Raw genomic sequence first — 18,954 nt, forward strand, 5'->3', positions numbered from 1 at the left:
GCACAGTATGTTATGGAAATATAAGGGTGTCTGTTACTGTTTAATCCAAGTATATAAAACAACATCAGTGGGGGCCACTGTGAGACGACTGCCCTGCCAGCAGTGTTCGTCATTTCTACTTTTTTTGTTTTTTTTAGTTTGTCCAAATGTGTTTTAATGTCTTGGTGTCTTGTGTGGAGGGTGTGGGGGGTAAGGGGGGAAACGCTTTTGGTCGCCTCCTCCATGAAGAGGCGACTTTTTCCATGTTGCCTCCCTCGCGGCCTAACACCATGGATTGGTGCAGCCTTTCCCGGAGTCTGGCCCGGAGCTTCAGCAGCGGGCGCAGCGTGGACTTTTTCCAATCGCTGGCCCGTGGATTGTTCAGTTTGCGGAGCTTCTAGCCGCGGGCATGGCGGGGACTTACTTACTAACCATCCAGAGCGGGATCCCTCGCTGGGAATCCCTGGAGAAGAGCTCCGACTGCCGGCCTGCAGCCTAAGTCATCCTGAAGCCACGGTCTCCGGTAGGGAAGCTATGATTCGGGACTTGCCTTCCAAACAAGAGGGCCTGTCATCTGGCCGCCCACAACGACGACTGCGGAGGTCATGGCCCCGACTACAATGGAGGAGGACTGGCTGTACTTTGTGCCTTCCACCACAGTGAAGAATGCTGTGGTGGATGTTTGTGTTAAATTTTTATTGTGTGTTCTTTTGTATTGTACCGCTGCTGGCAAATTCGTTTCACTGCACTTTATTGTGTATGTGATGAATATATCTGATTGATCGATTGATTGAGGCAATTTTGGGGAAAAATTGTTTATAATTTAGTTTCACATTTTTAAATGTTAATAATTATTAGTGTTGTACTAATCATATTAAAATATATTGTGAAAGTTGGAACCAGTGGGTTAAAACTAACATCACTATTTTTTGTAGGTCTTATTACAAAATTGTGAAGTGCAGAAACTATTAAATAGCCAGGACAGAGAAGGACGAACGGCATTACATTATGGAATTGTCCACAACAACAGGAGGATGAAGCGACTGCTTCTATGCAATGGAGCCCTGCCTGATATTCCTGACAATTACTCACAAACTGCTCTGGATCTGGCTCTGAACATGATTAACGCATGAGAAATTGGCAGTGATTGATGCTCTGATTGCTGTCGGCAGCAGATCTCTACGGTCTCCACAAACGGCCACTTTTCCAAGGGTTAGCTCCTCATTGCAACAAGGAAATCCTCACTCAGTTACTCTAATCAAGTTCTCCAATACCAGTTGGAACTTTCTTCTTGTGATACTGCGTGCTTTCCTGCAGTAATATCCATGCACAAACCTTAAGTATTGTTCTTATGTTGTATGTGCCACAATAGATTATTTGTCGTGTTGGTCATGATTAGCCAAATGATCCACAGTTGAAAGCAGATGATACAAAGCTGTAGCAAGGTTTAAGAAGGAACTGCAGATGCTGGAAAAATCAAAGGTAGACAAAAATGCTTGAGAAACTCAGCGGGTCAGGCAGCATCTATGGAGCAGAAGTCTGAAGAAGGGTCTCGACCCGAAACGTCACCTATTCCTTTGCTCCATATGTTGCCTCACCCGCTGAGTTTCTCCAGCATTTTTGTCTACAAAGCTGTGGCAAAGTGATTTTCCAAGAGGTTTTTTAGAGATTGTGAATTTAACAGTTCAATGATAATTTTTTGTCACATGCACCTAGGTAGAGTGAAACTTTTTTGCAGTTTAGTGACATGGTGGGCCGAAGGGCACGTTCCCATGCTGTACAACTCTGTTTCTAAATATAATTATATTATTGACCACCATAGGTTAATCTTGTACTGAAAATCTTAATTCTTCATCACCAGCACCAAATGACAATAGACAATAGGTGCAGGAGTAGGCTATTTGGCCCTTCGAGCCAGCACCGCCATTCAATATGATCATGGCTGATCATCCCCAATCAGTAGCACATCCAAACCCTTAATAATCTTATATGTTTCAATAGGATCCCCTCTCATCCTTCTAAATTCCAGAGTGTACAAGCCCAGCCGCTCCATTCTGTCAACATATGACAGTCCCGCCATCCCGGGAATTAACGTTGTGATGGTTGTGAAAATGTTAAGTTCCAATTATCAATATTACTAAAAGTCTGATCTGACCACTTCCTGTTGTTCTATATATTGATTTTAGAAAAAATGCTGCCACTTACAACTGTGATTTTTGGCCATCTTACTCAGAGTCCCCCTCCGCTGTGCAGGACAAGAGGATTTTTCCCATCGATGAAAAATAAAGGAATTATTAGTGTCTAAAAAATGTTGAGATTCTCTCTCTTGAAGGTCACACCCCCTCCGGAGGGACTATAAAACCCAGAAGTGTTGAGTGCCTCAGTCAGTCTCTGCAAGATGGAGGAGCGAGAGGGTCACGTCTTTCATTCTGAGCTGTGAATAACACTGAACACATGTCTACTAAACTGTGAGTGGTTTTACTGACCTGTCGGTGCCCTTAATGTGGTTTGAAAATATAGTTTGGAAATACTAAAGCTGTGTTGCCTTTGGTTTGGAAATGGTAAATCTGTGTTGCCTTTGATTCAGATTTAACTTTATTGTCATTGTGCAGTGCACAGTACAGACAACGAAATGCAGTTAGCATCTCCCTAGAAGAGCGACATAGAATATGAGCAATAAATAAATATATTTACGCTTGGTTTGGAAATGCTAAAGCTGTGTTGCCTTTGGTTTGGAAATGCTAAAGTTGCCTTGCCTAATTAAAGTTGCCTTGCCTATTTAAAATTGCCTTGCCTAATTAAAGTTGCCGTGCCTAATTAAAGTTGCCTTGCCTAATTAAAGTTGCCGTGCCTAATTAAAGTTGACTTGCCTTCTATATAATTAAGAGTCTAATCTTGACCACTTCCTGTTTGCTTTATATTGATTTTAGAAAAAACGCTACAACGTATGGCTGTGATTTTTGGCCATCTTACTCGGATTCCCCTTCCGCTCATCAGGTGTCGAGGACTTTCCCCATAGATGAAAAATAAGAGTTATTAGCGTTTAAAAATGTTTATATTCTCTCTCTCCTGTTAATCACACCATAAAGGCCACACCCCTTCTGGTGGGATGGGGGAGGGACTATAAAACCCAGAAGTGTGGGTGTGGCTCAGTCTCTGCAAGATGGAGGAGGGAGAGGTCATGACCCGCTGTCTTTAATGGTCTTGCACCCTGCTTGAAATGGTATGAAACTGCACTTGAATTTGGTCGCCTTGCACCCTGCTTGAAATTGAATTTCAAGGAAGAGCCGTGAGTCAACTGCCAGCCCACCAGCCGTGAGCTGCCAGCACAACAGGCTTGAGTGACTGAGCCGCCAGCCCAAGTATCCATTCGGCCCACAATGTCCATACTAGCCCTCTGGAAACCAGTCCCTTCAGCCTACAACACCTATACTACTGCTCCAGAAAGCCCCCCCACCAATATTGGAATTGGTGGAGAGGTGGAATATTGCGTTGGGGGACCTGCCTACAAGTTTGATGCTGGGACTCAACGGGTCCCAATTAGTCTAGAGCCTTACAAAATTTTGTTCTGTTGACATCAAATTGAAGGATGATAACCATCACACCTGTGTATAAGATATTTTGTGGTGTTGGATTATCAAAACGTTAAGTAATTCTTTAAAAATCTTTTTGTGCTCTAAAGTCAGAACTGAGCTAATTTGCCTCTTGCTTCCACAATCATTTACTGATAATTGACCTACAAATGCTTTCAGGGACAGTTTATGCAATCACTTGTTGTAGACATCCAATGTTAAAGGCAAGTTTATTTCACCTAATCTAAATGAACTGTAAACAAAAGGACAGCAGACATTAAAAATAAGAATGATAGTTTATTAAAGAAAACATAAATTCAGTTTTCTGGAGTAAATCTAATATTGTAAGTAAATAATATTCAATACATAATCAAGTTTTCATTTTTAAAAAACCTACAAGAAAACATGTACGTAATACTTTCATCTTTAAAGAAATATATCATATTAATTAAAATGTTTACTCTAGATTTAGTATAAAAATGTAGTGATTACAACACTAACTTGTGAGCCAAGTTATCCATTCTATTGCAATATGTTCTCACACAACACACCTAATCTAGCCCATGCAGCAGCTGGATACTGTTGGGAAATTCCTGCAGAAAAGCCTCTATTATGGGCAGTCATCTAATTGTAATCCTCTGGGGATGGCAGAATCACAACATATTCAATGCAGATTTACAGCACAGCCTCGGTTTATGATAGTATTCCCTGGGCCACATCAAATATTGACCATGTTAGTACTGTGTTCTTTTACAGCAATGAAGTACAATTGTTTTGTGAATGTCGACTTGTATCACTTCCAGTTTTACTCATTGCAGTGGATAGGAATTCTGCTGATTGGACAGCGGTGGTCTCAATCTGCTCAACAATATCACAATAACAAGTATTTTCCTTTCTCTTGATTTTTCTTTCAATTTGTCTTGAAGTCTGAAGGAAGTGTGTTTTTGAAATGAGGTTGATTATTATCAGGAGGATTCTTACAGCTTATGTCAATGGGTAGGACCTTGCATCCTTTGTCTCATTGCATTTCTGCCCCATAACTCGATTGGTACAGTTTACACCAGCATGGTGATTACATTAGTACAGCTGGGACTTGGAATAGTGAGACCAACATCCCAACTATGGAATAGAAATAGCAAACATTGCGTAACTCACAGGCTCCCCAGTTTTCAACTACTCATTTTCATGACAGTACAGAAAATCTTTCTCTAGAAATTGGGTTAAGTATTTTAACATGTAATGACATATCAGAATAACATGAAGCCTTTAATCTGATGGTATATGAATTAGAGAGGATTATTGGCACGGTTTGAACAAGCTCTATCAGATCTGTGGCAGGTTTAACACATAATGCGAAAAGCGAGAATGAGCTGTCAATTGTCCAAAGTTTATGATGGAGAGGTGCAAATTCACCCTGGATGTCTCCCTGGATTTGCCGAACTGTACTGTAGTGTACAGTATAATACTGGTGTAATATACTGTAGTGTACAGTACACTAATACTGGTGGGTGGGGTTTATTACCAATCTTACTAGCAAGATCCATCCCAATGTTTCACCATCAAATCTCCCATGGTAATGATTTCTGAGAGATAAAGAAAAAATAATTTAATAATAGACATTATTAACCAGCAGGTGAGGGCATGTGCTAAAAGGTTAACCCTTTGCAGGAACTGCAGGACACAACAATACACAAGCATATGACTGTATATTTTGTAATTACATTGATATTCTACATTTTATAGCCATGAAACAACAACAAAGGTAACCTCAACCAAACATCTCATTTGCAAAACAGGCTTTATGTGTTAAGTTCCAGCAGATAATTGGGTAAACCACCATAGAAATTAAAACCATGAAGTGGAATTTTAGAAATCTAAGGCTGTTTGAGTGAAGCGTTCCAGTCACAACTGTTGACCAAATCATATCAGCTCCGCTCACTAAACAGCAGCTTTAGATGGTGATTATATAAAGGAATGGAGACGCAAATCAGTGCAATAGAAGCTACCGACAATCAGAGCAGGTGACTGTAGTCCACATTTGTTTCTGAGGAAACTAGATTTTCCTTGTGGAGCAGTCTCAAGCCATATTTCAGAAATTGTAAAATCCTCAACACAAAAATTATCTCCTTTATCAATTGATCTATCAGAAATGTTTTTGAAACAAGGTAATGAAGTGTATGGGTGGTGTTTGTAGTGTATGTAATATTTGAACAGTACTGATTGCTTCACAGTGTTAAATTGTTAAAGAAAACGCACATAAATAAATAACACTATTTTCTAGTAGTCTATGCAACCCTCTATAGGAAGTACAGAGGGAAATAAATGATAAACAAATGCTATGTTTTACAAATGAGTACACAATAAATCAATACATACAGTTACCCAGAGATTTTCAGCAAATATGGATTTTAATATGGCAAAGGTACAATTTTAAGTATTAGGAAGAAAAATGCCCCAAGAACATTTTTGAAATACTGATAACTTTATCAGCAACAAAATTGTCAAGAAAAGGTTTCAGAAAAATCATCCATTACAGAACAATTTCCAAATGTTAGTTATGTCTCACAGCAGCACCCGTGTGCACTTGAAATGTGATTAAAACCTATTTCAGTTTCTCAGCTTAGACATGGCAAGTCTCTTCTTTGCAATGAATGATTCCCTTGTCAGTTTTCTGATCAGATATTGCTTGTCACGACCTTGCTGCAGAAATAAATCAATGGTATATTGATGTTTTGCCATTGCTCATAAAATTACACCATCAAATAATTTATATATACCGAATAAGCAATATATTGTACCTCCAATAAATCTGAAACAAATACATCTTGTCTTCTTTCTAGAAACTTGTTTGGATTCAATAAAGTTAAGTATTATTAGGTCAACTAGATATCTGTTAAACGATTAAACCCATCACAAGTCTCTGAATGAAATGGTAGAACAATTTGGTCATAGTTTACAGGTTGATCTCACGTACACAAAGGGTTGAATGAGCCTGCCCCACCATTCACATGGACCACGACAGATCTATTATTTTACAGCACCAGCAGAAAGTCTCCAATGAACACGACAACTGGTCAGAAGAAGGCTGAGGTTGGATGAACACACTAATGGTCGGTGATTTGTGTTGATCCTTTGGCAGGCTGGAAAACCAGCTTCAGGACGTTAGACTGAAGTTAGCATAGGTTTGTGAAGGGGAGGTCTTACTTGACAAATATGCTGGAATTCTTTGAAAAAGTAAATAGGACAGACAAAGGAGTCAGTAGATGTTATTTAGATTTTCAGAAAGCCTTTGATAAGGTGCCACATGTGAGGCTGCTATGGAAGATGAGAGCCTATGGTATCAAAGTGCAGATACAAGCATGGATATCAGGTTGGCTGGATGGCAGAACACAAGGAGTGGCAATAAAGGGGGCTTTTTCTGGTTGGCTGCCAGTGATATGTGGAGTTCCACAAGGGTCGGTGCTGGGCCGCTATTCTTCAAGTTGTATATTAAAATTAAAGGAAGTAGATGAGGAGAAATGTCTTTAGTTAGAGGGTGGTGAATCTGTGGAATTCTTTGCCATAGACGGCTGTGGACGCCAAGTCAGTGGATATTTTTAAGGCAATGATAAATAGATTCTTGATTAGTACAGGTGTCAGTGGTTATGGGGAGAAGGCAAGAGAATTGGGTTAGGAGGGAGATAAATCAGCCATGATTTAATGGCAGAGTTGATGGGCCGAATGGCCTTATTCTACTCCTATTCCTTATGACATTAATCCTATTGATAACGGTTCTATTGTAAACAAACGATCTTCTAAAGCAATGTGGATAAGTTTAGCAGCATCAAAATGTGCAGATTCCCCCAACATCAACTTAACATAGTATTGTTAAACTGATGACAGTACTGGGTCATCATTTGTAATATTCAAATCAGTTCTTCCCATCTGTACCAGGAACCACAACAATGCCAAGAAAGAAACTTGCATAAATGATAGAGGATGGGAATAAGGGCTGTGACCAGCAGCTGGAGATAGATTCTGCACATCATTCTTGCATCACTGTTGAAAATAATCTACATTTTCATTTTTATAAAAACTGATCTGCTCACTGTTGTTCACATATTATTACTTTAGTATATGTTTATATGTTTAAATCTACTAGGTTGTGATCAGTTGAAGAATGGCATCTAAGCTGGCTATTGATAGATTACTGAAAGTATCCTGCATCTAGGAACAAATCAAATTGAAGGATAGCAAAGTTACCAATACGAGGTAAATGTAGGCGCACAGGTTTCTACGCCTTCCAGACGTGCCGCTGAGAAGCTGATGCCGGAGGTGAAGCCTCGCGGAGGGTGGACGAAGCCTGCGACCATCAGTGCCTGGGTCTGTACAGCCCGCGGCTGGGGCCCGGGTCGCCACCACGGAGGTGTCCGGAGAGGACCTGGCGGCAATAGTGGAGAGGTTGGCACGGCAGTCGATGATGGAGCCGACTGACAGTCGAGGACGGATATGTGGAAGCAGCTGCTGGGGGACGGAACAAAGGAGGACCCTGCGTGGGGCAACCACCTTGAGGGAGGGGGAATATGTGACTATACTCGCCCTTTATGGGTGACAATTTGCAGTCCTTGGGTACGCAAGGAAAGAATTTCACTGAGACTTGTCACATGTGACAAAGTATTCAATTCAATAGGTGAATAAATTAAATGCCAAAACACAGAGGAAACAGTAAAAATAACAATCTCACTGACAATTGGGATTAGAAGTTATATTTTTCAGAGTTGATTGACAATAATTGTGGTCAGAACATTGAAAAGGACCCATCACAGAAACTTGCAAACTCCATATTTCAGTCTGAGTTTAGTTAGTACCCATGGAACCAATACACCTCTGCATCTGCTTCCCGCCTGTTGTTGCCATTTTATAATTATTTTCTTATTTTTTATTATATGTTATTTTCCCCTCACATAATGATGGGCCCATTATATTCACCTGTATGTTGACAGGGCAAATATATCAGACTGAGTTATATGACAATGTTTGAACTTTGCATCATGGCAGATGAATGTTGCTGATACTCTACACCTAATGAAGAAGCCGATGGGGGTCACTCACCATAGCCAGTTGGTCCCGCAGTTGCATGACCACGCGTTTGTGTGCTGCAGCCAAAGCCACGAGATAAAACAGGATGAGGCTGGAGAGAAGAGGAACAAAGTGGGAATGATGCCCATCTTTATGTCGGGACAAATTCTTGTTATCATCTTCTGCACCCAAACGCATCAACATTAGAATAAAAATGGAGTTTCAATGGAGGTTTGTATTAATTAAAGAGTATTTGAAGGTGTGCAATGTGATCAAATATTTAAGATTCATTTGATAGTAAACAAACAAGACAACTAAACCATGCTGACATCTAAACATCCAACAATCTTTCATTAACAGGCTATCGGTAGAATTAACACCCAAAAGCCCCAAATGTACATCATTATTGGAGTTTACCATCCTTTGTACTTTTGTGACCCATATTTAATCAGTAATATAATGTTCACAAGTTGTCGGAGTAGAACTAGACCATTCGGCCCATCAAGCCCATTCCAGAGTTCGGCCAATTCAATCATGGCCGATCTCTGTCTCCTAATCCCATTTTCCTGCCTTCTCCCCATAACCCTTGACACAAGTTCTAATCAAGAATTTGTCTCTCTCTGCCTTAACATTTTCCACTGACGGCCTCCACAGCCCTCTGTGGCGATGAGTTCCACAGATTAACTACCCTCTGACAATCCTCTGTGAGGAAAGAAGTTAATCTGCTAGTTTCAGGCAGTGATCTGTGGACTGCTGAGTATTTCAAAGATGCAGCCCACCTGAGCTGCCATGTCCAAGCACCAACGAGAGAACCAGTCAGCATTCTCTCCTTGGCCTACAGCCCTGCACTGACATGTTAAATACACCAAGTCATGATGCATCTGGTACATTGCTCACATGCCCATCAACAGATTCCTGAAACAGATACCCCACTCCCATTCTGCCAGTGGAGGGGTCTCACACTGAAGACCTATAAAACCCAACCACAGAATGAGAACAGAAGCAAGTCACCACTGATCCTGAGGGACAGCCCGAAAAGATGGACATTTATTAAACAAAAGAATATTTTGTGGCCCAACAGGAAAAGGAAACAAATGAAATACTTACCACACAAAGATGAAGAATGGCACAGCAAAGATTTCAGACGCCAATCCATACAGAAGCCGCCGGAGACTGTCTGGAAAGGAGTTGATAGTGTGCGGTATAATTTCCCAAGTGGTATTGAAATGAATAAATGGCCCACAAGATTTTGATGAATTAATTCTGTTTGACAGAGGAAAGAATAATCGCTATTAATTTTGCCACATAAAAATGACCAATATCCATCTTAAAATATGTCTTTCCATAAAACTAAATTTAAATACTGAACATTATACCCCTTGTGAAAACATTCCCCTTTTCCCTATAAACATGTCCACTCTGGACAAATATGTTCTCTTGTTTCAGAGAGAATTCAGCTGCTCTGTTTTCCCAAGTGTTTGGTTTTGAAATAATTAGTTCAAAGTTCCAATCGCAACATAAATGCATTTAGTTTGGATGTTATATTATTTTCACTCTACCTTGGTACATATGACACTAAACTAAACTCAGAACTCAGATCACTTCCATTTACATTGGCCAATAACTGAGTTCTATGAACAAGCTCAGAGAACTGCAACATGTGCCTCATTGAAACCTGAAGCTTCCTTACAGAAGATATCTTGTAGACATTATTGAGAATATATCAAGCTATGCAGTCCAAGCTGCATCATTATGCCAAGTTCTCAAAAAAAATGTAAGCAAGATTGATTTCACAATTACCACTAAATTGAGTTCATGCCAATTCTAATCCCTGTATTAAACAATCAACATAAATATACCAGCATTTTTCTTTATTTAATATGCATTGCTTTCATAGAAACATAGAAAATAGGTGCAGGAGTAGGCCATTCGGCCCTTTGAGCCTGTACCGCCATTCAATATGATCATGGCTGATCATCCAACTCGGTATCCCGTACCTGCCTTCTCTCCATACCCCCTGATCCCTTTAGCCACAAGGGCCACATCTAACATCTAACTAAATATAATTTAAAATGATCAACTGTGCTCCAATCCCACTGTGGGCTGGACCTGTTATCCAGGTCTATTATCCTCTCAAGTTCCCTGACTTTGCCCCATTGCTGACAAATAAGGGACTGACTAATAATCACCTGGCTTGGTTGTGCTTGTTGTGAAAAGTATATTTTGCATATTGGAAAAGGAATAGAAATGTTAATACTTTATCAAAGCAGAAGTGTTTTTGAAGGAAGTTTCTGAATTTTAAAACAACCATACAAATGTTATACAGATTTTCTTGATGAATTTCTAGACCAAATTTACCACTATAGATTTATTTTGGATTTAATACTTAGTCAAAATAACAAAGAGAATGTAACTAGTGATGCAGGTACATATGAAACCATGATTTAGACCAAAGTTGTTGCACAAGATGCTGGGAAATGTGCTACAGTAATGTTGAAGTGCCATGGGAAACTTACAATGCAATACTGAAGATTATCGGAACGCAGGCCAATGGAAGTCCAATTAACAGAACTGCTAGGAAGAAAAAGTTAGAACTCGATGCTCGAAAAGGTCTGGTGGATGGCTGGCAGTTGGTCATCAAAGAAATCTGAAATATTCACAACAGTTTATTCCTTTCATGGTAATATTTATTTATAGGTTTTCACGTAATTTGACCCATGCCACCGCCTAGCTCAGGACCAGTCACACTGCATAGACCTTGGGCTTACCATATCCATGCTATCCATCCTATACCCACATATATAATTCCCATTTTGTCCTTAGCCCTCGACAGTCCAGCCAGTCAAGTGTCTTCGTGTGCCAGTGAAGATTATCCACTTCACATTCAGCAGTAACTTAAACTTATGGGCTTGTCCCACTTAGGCGATTTTTCAGGGGACTGTCAAGTTGCCGGCAGTCGCCTGAAAAACCGGCAACTGAAACGACAACTGTCAGGGTGGAACACACGCACATACACCTTCCTTCACCAGCCCGTTAAGCAGGCGGGGACAGGGCAAGCGGAGGGAGCGCTGTCTGAGTTAAATTCACACGGTGCAAAGCCAAGGTGATACAGACACCACGCGATGAACAGGAAGGTTGCCGCTGTAATTTAGACGGCTAATGCACATTGTACGGTAAGTAAGAGATGGGGAGAGGGGGGAGAAGGAGAGAGAAGGAGTGGAGACAATAAAGAAGCTAGAGATACACGGCTGTGAAGCTCGGCAGACATTTAACATTACCGCTCGGTTATCCTTGGTTCTGAAAACTACTGCTTACTTTTTTTCCCCCCCAATGAGCCAATGAAATTCACCGGTCAGCACCAGCTACAACCTACGAGAACCTACGACCTCCTGGCGACCCACTAGGACCACCTGGTGACCCGTCTACGGCACAAGAATTTTTGCTACTCTCCATGGCGGCTTCATTCTGGTCGCCGCTGTTTTGTTCAACGTTGAAAAATCTGCAGCGACCATAATGAGGCCACGACTAGTTTCCAGAATGTGGGAACTCACGACCAACCAGCCGAGAACATGTGGTGACTGCATAGTCTCCTGCTGTCGATCTAAGTGGGACAGGCCCATTAGGATCTTACCCATCTATTCCTTCATCCATTTGTTATTTGTTTTCCTTCACAAGCTGTGAAATGCCATAAAATATTATTTATGCCACTGTTTTTGTTAAGACTGTGACAAGTGACTCATTGGGCATCAACACATGACATCAGTGTTACCCTTCACTGGAAATCCCAAAGTAAATGTCAGGAGGTCCAGCGATGGGCATTCACTAAAGATTGTGTTTGTGATTACAAACAATATGAATGTGGCAGGAATTAGTGCAAATGAAATTTCATTCTATCTACAATTGTAAACATTTATCTGAACAGTTTAATTTGTACATTTTGTCAAATAATGTACCTTTTTGATATAAAATATAGTGAAATACTTGATAGTTGCTATTCCAGGAAGCAATGGTGAATAAAATGTTCCTATCCAGCAGATGGTCTGCCCATACACAATTGCCAGCACATTCTGTGGAACACTGAACTGTTGCTGCCCCCACCATGTGAATGGTGGAAAAGGGCAAAATGTCACCAACAATCTGCACAATAAAAGATCACATTGTGTATGAAGGCACACTGTAGAAAAGTTCTACATCTAATATATTAGTCACATTTATATTCAGAACGTTGCTGTTCTATTACTTTCATCAGGTCTAGAAATCATTCCATAAATAGAAAATGCATGTTAATTAGCAGTTTTAAACAATGACATGATTTCATAATGGTTGATGATTTTTAAATACAAATCTTACAATTACATTTGTGGAAGAAAATAAAACTAATCGACTAATTTAGTTTACTTTGAAAACTGTCAAGGGAGAAGAGAAAGAGAAATATTGCTTACTTTCTGGGAAACTCTACAAACAACGTAACAGAAGCAATTATAATCAGGTCAAATATCATCAACTTGTACATCTCTTGTCCTATTCGAGTTTCCCAACACTGGAATAAAGAAAGAAACAAATAACTTTGTTCATTTTGTTAACAAAGTATTTCACCTGCGTCGCTCTGTAAAACATGCTTTACAACCAATATAGTTTATATAGTAATACTGGAAGATTTCATGAAAGTCTGTAAAGTAATTGCCGGGTATGTAATTTAATATTCAATGATAATAAGTCATTCATTATATGGAGTTGAATTCCTTGCCACTTGACCTCATCAACAATGTAATGGTAAATAGCACATTCTACACTCCTTTTGGAAATTATAATAGTTTTCTATTCAGATTAATTCTTGAATAGGTTCTTTCCCCTTGTTTTGCTGAGCTAAATCCTGACTTAGAGGGGTCTGTGCCAAATAAAGACAAATGGGACTAGCCGTTGTGTTAGTTTCATGCTCTATGACTGTATGCTTGTGATGACGGCATCATTTATCCGTGCATCAGCTGCTCTTCTAATTAAACTTCGTAATACCTCTAAAACAATATACAAATTAGTTGTTTTTCTTAAAAGGTTGTAGGAGTTACAACTTAATTTACTCACTGGGTACAATTTATGGTTGTATCCACAAGTCTTGCATTCTCCATCACCGCATGTTGTAATTTGTAACCATAAGCTCACCAAGAGGACAATAATATTAGCCAATCGCACAAAGACAGACCTGCAGAAATTTACAATTAATAAGCTTCAGTTTGTTGTTTCTGTACAAAGAGTGTGAGGAGAAACGCAAAAAACATGGAACGAATCTCAGTTCTAAAATATCCACCACCAACTGAAGGATTTTTAATCTTTCCTGGCAGAAGATGCTGCTTGTTACTCTACTGAAATCTTACTTTATACACAACAGATTTATCCTCGCAATTTATACAAGATTCCTAACTCTTCTTTCACTTGCATATTTAAGCATCAAGATTCAGCCTTTCTAAATGTATTTAAAATATTATCTCCATAACTTTAGAAAGATATAAAAATCTAGTTCTATGTGTTTGTTTTACTGTTACTTCATAAATGACGGTCGAATCAGGCTGGACTTTTTATGACTTATTTACTATGGAAACAACATGATATAAAAATGTGGTTTCAAGTTAAAGCTTCCTATACAGAGGTAAATTCACAGGTATTAACTAGATGGTATATCTGAACCAGCATTGGGGAAATAATAAAAGATTACTTCAAAATAATTCCATGGATGGAAAAAACAAAAAACACTAAATCAAGTCATTCAGAATAATCAATTTATGTTTGTTTCCACTGCCTTCCTACAATTAGCATTCATAAATTATTTCTAAACGTTACCATGAACTCTGCTTCAACCAGTAAAGTGAGTATTGCATTCAACCAGCTGTTTACATTAACAGCTCAGCACTCAGTGTAGAATCAGTGTGGACTCCACACTTTATGGTAGACAAAAATGCTGGAGAAACTCAGCGGGTGCGGCAGCATCTATGGAGCGAAGGAAATAGGCAACGTTTCGGGCCGAAACCCTTCTTCAGACTGATGCAGGGGGGGTGGGGAAGAAGAAAGGAAGAGGAGGAGCTAGAGGGCTGTGGAGAGCTGAGGGGAGGAGACAAGGGCTACCTGAAATTGGAAAAGTCAATGTTCAGGCCACTGGGATGCAGACTGCCCAAGCGGAATATGAGGTGCTGCTCCTCCAGTTTCCGGTGGTGCTCACTCTGGCCATGGAGGAGGCCCAGGACAGAACGGTCAGATTTGGAATGGGAGGGGGAGTTGAAGTGCTGAGCCACATGGAGATCAGGTTGGTTAATGCGGACCGAGCGGAGGTGTTCGACGAAACGATCGCCAAGCCTACACTTGGTCTCACCGATGTAGATCAGCTGACATCTAGAACAGCGGATGCAATAGATGAGGTTGAAGGAGGTGTGCAGGTGAACCCCTGTCGCACCTGGAACGACTGCTTGAGTCCTTGAATGGAGTCGAGGGGGGAAGGTAAAGCGACACGTGGAGCATCTCTTGCGGGTGCAAGGGAAAAGTGCCCGGGGAGGGGGTGGTGCGGGTGGGAAGGGAAGAATTGACCAGGGAGTTACGGAGGTAGCAGTCTTTGCGGAAAGCAGACGGGGGGAGATGGGAAGACGTGGTGAGTGGTGGGGTCACGTTAGAGATGGCAAAAATGATGGAGGACTATTTGTTGTATGTGACGGCTGGTGGGGTGGAAGGTGAGGACTAGGGGGACTCTGCCCTTGTTACGAGTGGGGGGATGGGGAGTCAGAGTAGTGTTACGGGGTATTGAAGAGACCCTGGTGAGAGCCTCATCTATGGTGGAGGAGGGGAACCCCCGTTCCCTGAAGAATGAGGACATCTCCGATGCCCTGGTGTGGAACACCTCATCCTGGGAGCAGATGCGGCAAAGACGGAGGAATTGGGAGTAGGGGATGGAGTCCTTACAGGAAGCAGGGTGGGAAGAAGTGTAGTCTAGATAGCCGTGGGATCAGTGGGTTTATAGTGGATGTCGGTCAGAAGTCTATCATCTGTGATGGAGATAGTGAGGTCAAGAAATGGTAGGGAAGTGTCCACACTTTATGGTGCTGCTGGAGAGGTGGAAAGAGCATCTGTTACAGCAACTACAGTGCCCTCCATAATGTTTGGGACAAAGACCCATCATTTATTTATTTGCCTCTGTACTCCACAATTTAAGATTTGTAATTAAAACTATTGCTACAACTGTGGTAAGTGTGTCCAGGTTCAGCTCCTGAAGGACCGTGTTGGGGCACTGGAGAAGCAACTTGATGACCTCAGGAGAATTTCCTGGACAGGATCTACAGTGAGGTTGTCTCGCCAAGGATACAAGAAGAACAAAGGTGGGTGACGAAGGGGAGTAAACTTGTGCAGGAGACCCAGGCGGCTGTGCCTAATGAAAACAGGTACGCCCTCGAGAGCTGTTGGGGGAGACGACGCTTCCAGTCCGAGCGGCGGACAGGTCGGTGGCTCAAATTCTAGGGATGGGGCGAGACCAGCGAGACCAACGTCGGGCAGAGCCCTAGTGGTGGGTGACTCCATTGTCCGAGGAGCAGACAGGAGGTTCTGTGGCGGCAGACGAGATACGAGGATCTGTTGCCTCCCTGTAGCCAGGGTTTAAGATGCCATGAACCAAATTCAGAACATCCTCGAGAGAGAAGGTGAACAGCCGGCAGTAGTTGTGCACGAAAGCACAAACAACATTGGAAACAAGAGGAAGGAATTCCGTAACGCGAGTTCAGAGACTGAAGAATACTGAAAAGCAGGACTTCTAGGGTGGTCATCTGTGGATTGTTTCCAATACCTCGTGCTAGTGAGGGCAGGAACAGGGGGATGGGGGATCTGAGTGTGTGGCTGGGGGGGTTGGTACAGGGAGCAAGGATTTAGATTATAAACCACTGGGATCTCTCTGAGGTAGGGGTGACCTGTACAAAATGGACGGGTTACACCTTAACTGGAGGGGGACCGACATTCTGGCAGGCAGGTTTGCTAGGGCTACACATGTGGGTTTAAACTAAATAGTGGGGGGGGGGAGGGATTGACACAATGGGAGTATAAAGATGGAGCTAAAGGGGAGGCGACTACAGGTAAAATTACAAAAGATTCTCGAATTGATGGGAAAGAAAGTTCGAGAAGGGATAAAAGAGTAAGGTCAGGGTCAATTGTGAGCGGTGCGAGGGGGGACGTGAATACGGAGGTCAAAGTGTCGTATATGAATGCGCAAAGTATAAGGAATAAAGTGGACGAGCTTGAGGCTCAGTTAGAAATTGGCAAGTATGATGTTGTGGGAATTACAGAGACCTGGCTGCAAGAGGGCCAGGGTTGGGAACTGAATATTCAAGGGTATACCTCCTATCGAAAAGACAGACAGGTGGGCAAAGGGGGTGGGGTAGCTCTGTTGGTGTGGAATGAAATTCAGTCCCTTGCAAGGGGTGACATTGAAACAGGAGATGTGGAGTCAGTATGGATAGAACTAAGGAATTGTAAGGGTAAAAAGACCTTAATGGGAGTTATCTACAGGTCCCCAAACAGTAGCCTGGACATAGGGTGCAAGTTGAATCAAGAGTTAAAATTGGCATGTAGCAAAAGTAATGCTGTGGTTGTTATGGGAGATTTCAACATGCAGGTAGACTGGGAAAATCAGGATGATACTGGACCCCAGGAAAGGGACTTTGTGGAGTGCATCCGAGATGGATTCTTAGAGCAGCTTGTACTGGAGCCGACCAGGGAAGAATACGATTCTGGATTTAGTGTTATGTAATGAACTGGATTTGACAAGGGAACACGAGGTAAAGGAGCCATTAGGAGGTAGTGACCATAACATGATAAGTTTTAATCTACACTTTGAGAGTGACAAGGGTAAATTGGAGGTGTCAGTATTACAGTTAAACAAAGGGGACTATGGAGCCATGAGGGAGGAGCTGGCCAAAGTTGACCTGAAAGATACCCCAGCAGGGATGACAGTGGAACAAATAAAGAATTAAAAATGAAGGAGAAGAAATATAACATAGCAAAGATGAGCAGGAAGCCAGTGGATTGGGCAACATTTAAAGAGCAACAGAAGATAACTAAAAATACAATATGGGGAGAAAAGATGAGGTACGAAGGTAAGCTAGCCAAGACTATAAAGGAGGATAGTAAAAGCATCTTTAAGTATGTGATGAGGAAAAAAATAGTTAAGACCAAAGTTGGACTCTTGAAGACTGGAAAAGGTGAATTTATTATGGGGAACAAGGAAATGGCAGACAAGCTGAACAGGTACTTAGGATCCGTCTTCACTAAGAAGGACACAAACAATCTCCCTGATGTACTAGTGGCCAGAGGATCTAGGTTGACGGAGGAACTGAAGCAAATGCACATTAGACAGGAAATGGTGCTGGGTAGACTGATGGGACTGAAGGCAGATAAATCCCCAGGGCCTGATGGTCTGCATCCCAGGGTACTTAAGGAAGTGGCTCTAGAAATTGTAGACACATTGGTGATATTTTTCCAATGTTCTATAGATTCAGGATCAGTTCCTGTGGATTGGAGAGTAGCTAATGTTATCCCACTTTTTAAGAAAGGCAGGAGAGAGAAAACAAGGAATTATAGACCAGTTAGCCTGACATCGGTGGTGGGGAAGATGCTAGAGTCAATTATAAAAGATGAAATAGCGGCATATTTGGATAGTAGTAGCAGGATCGGTCCGAGTCCGCATGGATTTCCGAAGGGGAAATCATGCTTGACTAATCTTCTGGAATTTTTTGAGGATGTTACTATGAAAGTGGACAAGGGAGAGCCAGTGGATGTAGTGTACCTGGACTTTCAGAACGCAGTTGATAAGGGCCCACATAGGAGGTTAGTGGGCAAAATTAAAGCACATGGTATTGGGGGTAGAGTGCTGACATGGATAGAAAATGGTTGGCAGACAGGCAACAAAGAGTAGGGATTAACAGGTCCCTTTCAGAATGGCAGGCAGTGACTAGTGGGGTACCGCAAGGCTCGGTGCTGGGACTGCAGCTATTTACAATATATATTAATGATTTAGATGAAGGGATTCAAAGTAACATTAGCAAAATTACAGATGACACAAAGCTGGGTGGCAGTGTGAACTGTGAGGAGGATGCTATGAGGATGTAGGGTGACTTGGACAAGTTGGGTTTGTGGGCAGATGCATGGCTGATGCAGTTTAATGTGGATAATTGTGAGGTTATCCACTTTGGTGTAAAAACATGAAGATAGATTGTGATCCAAATGAGTCAAGTTGGGAAAAGGGGAAGTACAAAGGGATCTGGGGGTCCTTGTTCATCAGTCAATGAAAGTAAGAATGCAGGTACAGCAGGCAGTGAAGAAA

General features: G+C 41.6%; 2 protein-coding genes across 5 annotated transcripts in view; one reads left to right on the forward strand and one right to left on the reverse strand.

Annotated features, from left to right (window-relative positions):
• Positions 1 to 6,061, forward strand: part of LOC129706602 (uncharacterized) — a 29,615-nt gene extending 23,554 nt beyond the window's left edge. For all 3 annotated transcript variants that reach the window (XM_055650942.1, XM_055650944.1, XM_055650943.1), the window contains one exon: positions 915 to 6,061. In XM_055650942.1, coding sequence (XP_055506917.1) covers positions 915 to 1,112 — 198 coding nt within the window. In that variant the 3' untranslated portion in view covers positions 1,113 to 6,061. The remainder of the gene's footprint in view (positions 1 to 914) is intronic.
• Positions 3,838 to 18,954, reverse strand: part of LOC129706603 (transmembrane channel-like protein 7) — a 39,508-nt gene continuing 24,391 nt past the window's right edge. For both annotated transcript variants that reach the window (XM_055650945.1, XM_055650947.1), the window contains 7 exons: positions 13,692 to 13,809; positions 13,052 to 13,149; positions 12,563 to 12,746; positions 11,126 to 11,256; positions 9,717 to 9,872; positions 8,643 to 8,721; positions 3,838 to 6,251 (listed from right to left, as the gene is read on the reverse strand). In XM_055650945.1, the coding sequence (XP_055506920.1) occupies positions 6,159 to 6,251; positions 8,643 to 8,721; positions 9,717 to 9,872; positions 11,126 to 11,256; positions 12,563 to 12,746; positions 13,052 to 13,149; positions 13,692 to 13,809 (859 nt within the window). In that variant the 3' untranslated portion in view covers positions 3,838 to 6,158. The remainder of the gene's footprint in view (positions 6,252 to 8,642; positions 8,722 to 9,716; positions 9,873 to 11,125; positions 11,257 to 12,562; positions 12,747 to 13,051; positions 13,150 to 13,691; positions 13,810 to 18,954) is intronic.

Source organism: Leucoraja erinacea, chromosome 20 (genome assembly GCF_028641065.1).
Source record: "Leucoraja erinacea ecotype New England chromosome 20, Leri_hhj_1, whole genome shotgun sequence".
NCBI lineage: Eukaryota > Metazoa > Chordata > Chondrichthyes > Rajiformes > Rajidae > Leucoraja > Leucoraja erinaceus.